At 37.3% G+C, this 8,097-nt stretch overlaps 2 protein-coding genes across 2 annotated transcripts; both read left to right on the top strand.

The window, feature by feature from the left end:
- Positions 1 to 1,433: 1,433 nt before the first annotated feature.
- On the top strand, positions 1,434 to 7,033 carry LOC131167778 (nuclear intron maturase 3, mitochondrial). Its single transcript, XM_058126660.1, has one exon. The coding sequence runs from the start codon at positions 1,560 to 1,562 to the stop codon at positions 3,882 to 3,884; it is 2,325 nt and encodes a 774-aa protein (XP_057982643.1). The 5' UTR covers positions 1,434 to 1,559; the 3' UTR covers positions 3,885 to 7,033.
- On the top strand, positions 4,799 to 7,033 carry LOC131167779 (pentatricopeptide repeat-containing protein DOT4, chloroplastic-like). Its single transcript, XM_058126661.1, has one exon. The coding sequence runs from the start codon at positions 4,799 to 4,801 to the stop codon at positions 6,974 to 6,976; it is 2,178 nt and encodes a 725-aa protein (XP_057982644.1). The 3' UTR covers positions 6,977 to 7,033.
- Positions 7,034 to 8,097: the final 1,064 nt, after the last annotated feature.

Below are 8,097 nucleotides of genomic sequence, written 5' to 3'. Positions count from 1 at the left end.
ACAGCTGAAAAATGTTGGGTAAAATAACTAAAAGATGTTGGGTAAAGCAGCTAAAAGATGCTGAGTATATAATGAAATGAAATGAAAATGGAAATGAATGAAACGAAAATGAAGTGTGAAATGTAAACACTGTAAAATGAGAAAGATTCATTTAAAGTGAAATGAAATGAAATGTTAAAGTTATGTACATGAATACATGTGAATGGTTAAATAATGATAGAAAAAATAATGTATTATAATATTAGAAGTATTTATACTCGTAGAACATGTTATGATTGGGTGGAGCGTACTCTTCGCCTGAGGGTTTGTTGAGAAAGGCGAGTGCTCTACTAACTTCAAATGTGGCAGTAGCTACATAACGTATTAGGGCAGGGGGAACTTACTTGTATGGGCGAATAGATTTTTCTATCCTTGGGGTCTTCGCTGGTAAACCTTTGTTTGAACTGTGTGAGTACGAGATCAATTTAATACTTAATGGCTTATTGAGTAAGGTGAGTGGCCTGGTATACTTCAATTGTGACCTTCGGGTTGCCTAAATATCATAGTAGAAGAGTGCTACTTATATAGGTGGATAAACACTCATATCCTTAGGTAATCTCGTGGGTTAAAACTTTTGCATGTAATTGATTAGGTTCAAAGAATTTCAAGAACGAAATTCTTTAAAGGAGAGAAGAATGTATTAACTCAGAAAAAAAAAATTATTATTAAATTAATTAATTAATTAATTAAAATTAAGAGTAATTATTGATTATATATAATTGAATTTTCAATTTCAAGTCTATGCATAAAATGGTCTTCGCTATTTGAAAATTTGTAACATATAATTTATATAAAATTGTGACGTATAATTTTTTGGAGATTTAAAAAAGAGAGTTTTGTCATTTGTCTCCTAAAAGACATTCCGATGGTCAAAACTTAAGATATCATTATTACAAGTTTCAAGTTTGAATTCTAAGAGAGGCAAAAAAGGATATGAGATGTGAGATGAATTACCTCCCGTTTGTGGAAAAACATCAGCAAGTAAGAAAGAGCATCAGGGTTCAATTTCAGGTAGATACACTCACAGAACTAGCGGTACCTGTAGATGGTGATAGTTTACTCTGTGAGCCAGCGAGGATTATGGATGATGAGAGTTCACTCTATGAGCCAGCGGGGACCGTAGATAGTAATGGAAATGTATTTCGAGGGTCGGGTTGGTCGAACATCTAACTGATGCACGGAAGCTGTGTCCGCATTCCGGACTTTACCCTGATCAATAAGACCTGGAGGGTGAAAGACGCTAATCTGTAAGTTTGGTGTCGTATCAGGGGGTTCGAAGGGCTTGTTGATGGCGGGAGTTCCTACGTAATCAAAAAAACAAAAAAACATTATTAAGTGACTTTTTATTTTTTCATTGAACCACAATGGGTTACGTAATTTTCCTTTCCGTTGGTTTGTTTCCTTCTTATGGAGTCCTCAAATTGACGCAGGCGAGCAAATCTCAAAATCAATGGAAGCACAGTCTGGGACAAGAAAAGAAGCTTCAGATATAAAAGTGCATTTCTCTTCCCCTTCTTCCCATGCTTCTGAACCTCAGACGAGCAGCCTCCTTCAACATCACACTTCCGATTCTATCTTCTTTCAGATCCCTCTCAACCCTACACGCATGCCCTTTACTTCCTCGCACAAGCCTAATTTCAAACCCAGGCCAAAACCCTACAAAACCCCTATCCACACCAGAACTCAAAACCCTAGTTCTTGCCCAATGCGCCCACGGCATTTTCTCTCACCTCATCCAAAATGTCGTTGCTTCTCCCCATGTCCTCCTCACTGCTTGCCAAAACCTCGCAACCCCTTGCGCCAATGGCACCAGCTCACCCAATTCCTCCCTTCTTGAGTCGATCTCGAGCCGGTTCTCGCTCGAAGAAGTGGCTCTTCAAATCGGGGAAGACCGATTTGATTACGAGTCTTGTTGTTTCAAAATCGCGCCTTCAACGAAGAATGGTGAGTCGTTGGTTTTACCCAGTTTGAAGCTGAAGGTTGTGATTGAAGCTATTAGGATGGTCTTGGAAGTCATTTACGATGATCGGTTCATGACATTCGCTTACGGCGGACGGGTTAACATGGGGCGGCATACGGCAATTAGGTACCTCAAGAACTCTGTACAAAACCCGAATTGGTGGTTTAATGTTTCATTCTGTCGCCAACTGTTTGATCACAGACATGTTGATAAATTGTGTATGATTATGGAGGAGAAGATAAAAGACAGGGTATTCATTGATATTATAAGGAGATTGTTTGAGTGTGAAGCAGTGAGAATTGAATTGGGTGGTTGTTATTTAGGGAGGGGTTTTCCCCAAGAAAGTAGCTTAGGCTCAATTTTGATAAATATTTACTTCAATGGATTTGATAAAGAAATGCAAGATATTCGGCTTCAAGCTGACCGTGAGAATCCCAAGTTTGATTCAAATGGGATTTCATCACAATCGAATGTTTTCTATAAGCCTATGAAGATCCATGCAGTGAGGTTTTTGGATGAGATACTAGTGACCACATCTGGATCAAAGATGTTGACTTTAGATTTGAAGAATTGGGTTGTGAAATTCTTAGAAGGGAATTTGGAATTGAAGGTAGATAGATTGAAGACTGCCATACACAGTGCCGTGTCTGAGAAGATTGATTTTCTAGGGATGGAACTTCGAGCAGTTCCACCTTCAGTTTTGCACCCACCTATGTCTGAAAAAGCAATCAGGGCACGGAAGAAATACTTAAGACAGAAGGAAGTTAAGGCTTTAGAACTGAAAAATGCTAGGGAAAGGAATAGGAAGAAACTGGGCTTGAAGATATTGGGTCATGTTTTTAAGAAGTTGAAGCAGAGCAACGGGTTTAAATTTGAAATCCAGATTGAAAATGAGGTAAGACAGATCTTTAGGACTTGGGCGGATGAGGTAGTGCAGGAATTTTTGGGCTCTTTGGACGAGCGTTGGAATTGGCATCACAGTCTTTCAGCTGGTGATTTTCTCTCTTTGAGAAAAATTAGAGACCAATTGCCCCAAGACCTTGTGGATGCTTATGATAATTTTCAAGAGCAAGTCGACAAGCATTTGAAGCCAGTTAATGCTAGAAAGGCCTTGGAGGAAAAAGAGAGGCAAGCCAAAGAAGAATATGAGCGAAAATATGCTGAGAGAACGGTTGAGGATTTGACTAGGCTGTGTATGAAAGTTGATGCACCAATAGAACTTGTTAGGAAGGCAGTTAAACTTGTCGGGTTTACAAATCATATGGGTCGCCCTAGGCCAATCAGTTTTCTTGTTGTTCTTGAAGATGCTGACATCATCAAGTTTTATGCTGGTATCGGAATAAGATGGCTTGATTTCTTCTGCTGTTGTCACAACTTCAAAATGGTGAAAACTGTTGTAACATACCACTTAAGGTTCTCTTGTATCTTGACTTTATCAGAAAAGCATGAATCCACCAAAAGGGAGGCCATCAGACATTACACAAAGGATTTGAAGGTATTGGATCTGAGTGGGATTGAAGAAGTTCACTTCCCCACAGAAAGGGATGTTAAGATGATGGGAGATAAAAATTTATCAGATCCAAAGCCTGTGGATGGCGCTTTGTCATTGTCTTTGGTCAGGTTGGCTTCTGATGAGCCTTTATATCCTTGTGCCGCTCACTTCTGTGACAGTAGGGAGACTGTTGTATACCGGATCCGATTACTGCAAAATCGTTTGAATGTGAATCCACTGGATGAAAATAAATGGGTTTTGGGGATGGGGGCAATTCATGAAAGTTTCAATCGTAAGTGTATCCCTCTTTGTTCTGATCATATAAGTGATTTATACCTGGGCAGAATTACTTTTCAGGATATTGACTGTACTTCATTTGTGAATGTGGACTGAATGATGCTTGTTTTTGCCCTGTTTCACTTTGTGGTTGGTGCTGGTTTTGATGACTGTTAATGATGAACCAAGTTCACGATGATGTTGCGCTTTGTTTCTGAAGTTAGTTCAAGTGAATGCTGGGTTTGACATTTCCATCCAAAACTATATATTAAGGTGGGGTTTATCTTCAATCAGGGGGCAAAATCATCAGCATTCTCTAGCTTCTAAAGTGTCGATTTTAATTTTAGAATTTTTGAAAACTTTAATTTAATTTATCCCAACCAATCAGATGTCCTCCTATTTAGGCTATTTCAAATAATAATATGAATGCCAATTATTTCTGTTTTTTAAATTTTTGTAACATCGTTTTTAAATATTAGAAAACATATTTTCATTTGGTAAGAATTTTTTTTTTTTGAAGGAACAAAAATATAAAAATTATATATTAAGTTTTTTTTAAAAAAAAATAACATTAATAGATTTTTACAAATTAATTATTTTTGTTATAAATGCACCCCTTATTTTATTATAAACGGACCAATCTCATATTTTTAGGTTATATATGTTAGTATGTATACACACACCACTCTGTGTGCACATACAACATATTTTATCTGTCAAATTTTGAAAATAAAAATTAGTGAAAATAATGCATGGATAGTGAAAAAAAAAAATTAGTACAGGATATGTCCCAAATAAAAAATGTACTGATCAAATGTAGTTGAAGGTTGAAGTCCACACCATGATGGTAAATCTAGCAGGGGAAAATCTGATAGAAAGGCTAGATTGAAGGGCCTGAATGTCATGGCACGAAGCCACATCCGTTAACGGTATCTGCTCTCCTGCTTAGACGTCTTCTTCTCTGCAACCCGAAAGGATAATCGGGAGAAGCCCACTTCGCAGTCAGGATTCCTTGTCTTGTTGATGGGTTCATGCGTTTTGCCTTCTCTTCATTTCCCTACAGTGCCTCTCCTTCATCTTCCGCCATCGTGCCTACTCTTCTATTCGCTACCCATAACCTGAAACCCCATTTTCACCGCTTCACGCATTCAATCTCTTCTTTTTTGCTTCTACATTCATGCGAAGACATTCGAACGCTTAAAAAAGTCCATTCTTCTCTCATTGTCTCATCCGGGCGTTACCCTCAATCCATTGCGTCAAAGCTCGTAACTCTGTATGCTCGGTTTGATGATCTAGAGAGTGCTATTTCGGTATTTAAGGACTTGCGCGAACCCGATACCAACGCCTGGAACGCAATCATAAAATCCCATGTCGACTTGGGGCTGTTTGATTCGGCGATGTTTCTTTATCGAGAGATGCGAGAGTTGGGCGTTGAGCATGACTCTTTCACGTTTCCGGTAATAAACAAGGCTGTTTCTTCGCTTCAGAGTTGTGCAGGGAATGGAGAAATGGTTCACTGTGTTGCAGTGCGAATGGGTTTTGGGTCAGATATATATTTTTGCAACACAATGATCGAGGTTTATGTGAAATCTGGCCTTTTGAGTTATGCTCGTAAAGTATTCGATGAAATGTCTGCGAGGGATTTAGTTTCTTGGACTTCAATCATTTCAGGATATGTATGTGAAGGGAGTGTTTCTAGTGCTTTTGTATTGTTCAATGAAATGCGAAGGGAGTATGAACCCAATCATGTGACCTTGATCATCATGCTACAGGGCTGTTCTGCTTCTAGAATTGTGCTTGAAGGGAGGGAACTTCATGGTTATGTGATAAAGAAAGGGATGCTCTTTAATGGATCTGTGCAAAATTCTATCTTACAAATGTATTCTAAAACCGGTAGTGTTAAAGAGATGGAAATATTCTTTGGGGAAATGGGCAGGAAGGATGTTATTTCCTGGAATATTTTGATTTCTTTTTATTCATTGAGAGGAAATGCTGTAAAAGTAGCCAAGAGATTCAACCATATGTGTGGTCATTTAGCACCCAGTGCTGAGACATTAACTCTAGTTATTTCAGCATTTTCAGATTCCGCAAATCTCCTTGAAGGCCAAAAGCTGCATTGTTTTGCCATTAAAACTGGGATTTATGACGGTATTTTGCAGACTTCTTTGTTGGATTGTTATGCCAAGTGTGGACAATTGGAGTTGTCAGCCAAAATATTTGGGGAAATTTCTTGTAGAAACAGCATTGCTTGGAGTGCAATGATGTCAGGTTTTACTCAGAATGGGTATTTTACTGAGGCGATTGCATTCTTCCAGCAAATGCAAACTGTGGGATTTGAACCGGGGATCGAAATCTTAAGAAGCCTTATTGATGCGTGTGCCAGCCTAGGTGCCCTGCAACTGGGTAAAGAAATCCATGGCTGCATCACAAGGAAGTTGTATTGCATTGTGGATAACAGTGCACCAGTGGAAACCTCAATCTTGAACTTGTACATAAGATGTGGATGTATGACTTCTGCTAGATTTTTTTTCGATAGAATGATTATCAAGGATGTGGTAACATGGACATCCATGATTGAGGGTTGTGCCACACATGGCCTGGGTTTTGAAGCCTTGGAACTTTTTGAAAGAATGTTGGATGAAGGAGTCCTACCAAATAGAGTTACCTTCTTAAGTTTGTTATCTGCTTGTAGCCACTCTGGCCTTGTGAGTCATGGCAGTGAAATCTTCTATTCCATGATATGGAAATTTGGCATCGAACCTGATCTGGATCACTACACTTGCATCGTGGACCTTTTGGGTCGATCTGGGAATCTCATAGAGGCCTTAGCCATAATTGTGAAAATGGTAGCACTTCCTGATAGTAGGATTTGGGGTGCTCTCCTAGCATCCTCTAGAGTTTCTGGCAACAACAAAGTTGGTCAGTATGCTGCACAAAAACTATTCGAATTGGAACCCGATAACACTGGATACCGTGTTATTTTGAGTAATATGCAGGCTACTGTTGACAGGTGGGGTGAAGTTGAACAATTACGAAAGACTGTAAATGAGAAGGACTTGAAGAAGAAACCAGGGTGGAGCTGCATTGAAGCAAAAGGAGGGATGCATGGTTTTGTTTCCGGAGATACATCACACCCTCAAGTGGCAGAAATTTATGCTGTATTGGGATACCTAAGCAAGAAAATACATGAATTTGGGTGTGTGGCATGATTTGATCAGTTGGAGGAATTTGAGTGCTCCTGCAAAATTATAACCGTTCCAATTTTTTCATTCTTTGTTTGTGTGGTGTTTGCAATTCATCGTGTTTGCAATTCATCCATCCTTGCTGCCAGTGTTTGATTGCAAACCCTACTATTTGCCCAGGTTCCATTTGGTACATTAAAGCTTGGTTTTACATACAAATAAACCAAGCTCAGGCACTCAGATGACTCATGTTTTCTGAACGAGTCTTTCCCTTGATTTTTATCTATTCAAGCTTCACTGATTTTTTATCCCTAGGGTTGTGAAGAGAACAGCAACTAAAACGAAACCAAAAACTAGTAGAAGAATTTGAAATTTCCATGTTAAGGGGTGCAGGTTGGGAAACGGTGGGAGGGGGTATGGGAGGGGACATTACCTTAATAACAATAAAGTTTAATATAATCATTTTACCTTATTATTCTACATTCAAAATTTACTTTACAATAAAAATTTTATTAGACATGACAATTGAAAAATAAGAAAGGTATTTTGTAATTGTCCTTGTTATTTTATTTTTCAAAATTTACTTATATTTTTATTTTAATTATATTTAAATTTATATAATCATTTAATTTTTATTTTAATTTATAATTGTATAAAATGAATAGTTTAATCCAAAAAAACTATTTTTGGATATTAAAATTTCTGCCAATAGGTTACCAAAACAACTGGAAGTCATAAATTTTGATTTTCAATTTTTTGACAAACAATTGAAAGAAATAGAAAACTGACAACATAAATAAATATGTTTTTATAATCTATATCTTCATTGTAGAGAAATAAAAACAAAAAATAAAAAACAAGAACGATAACAAATGTCCTCAATTAAGTTTTTTTTTTTTTTTCTAATACTTTGATCTTTTTGCACATCATGATAGTAGAGAATAATGTAATTAATATTCTGTATAGTTTAGAAAATATAAGGAGCTAATGGTTTTAACGAAGCCATGAGATGCTTTTTTGTTTTAAATAAAATGACAAGGAGTTTTTAGTAATTATATTTGAAAAAAAAAAAAAGTATGATTTAAATCAACTTGAATATAAAAAGTACTACTTTATTTAGGTGGGTACTATCACTATATATGATTTAA

Source organism: Malania oleifera, chromosome 11 (assembly GCF_029873635.1).
Source record: "Malania oleifera isolate guangnan ecotype guangnan chromosome 11, ASM2987363v1, whole genome shotgun sequence".
Taxonomy (NCBI): Eukaryota; Viridiplantae; Streptophyta; class Magnoliopsida; order Santalales; family Ximeniaceae; genus Malania; species Malania oleifera.
Note: the sequence above shows the minus strand (reverse complement) of the source record. Positions and strands in the feature narration are given on the sequence as shown.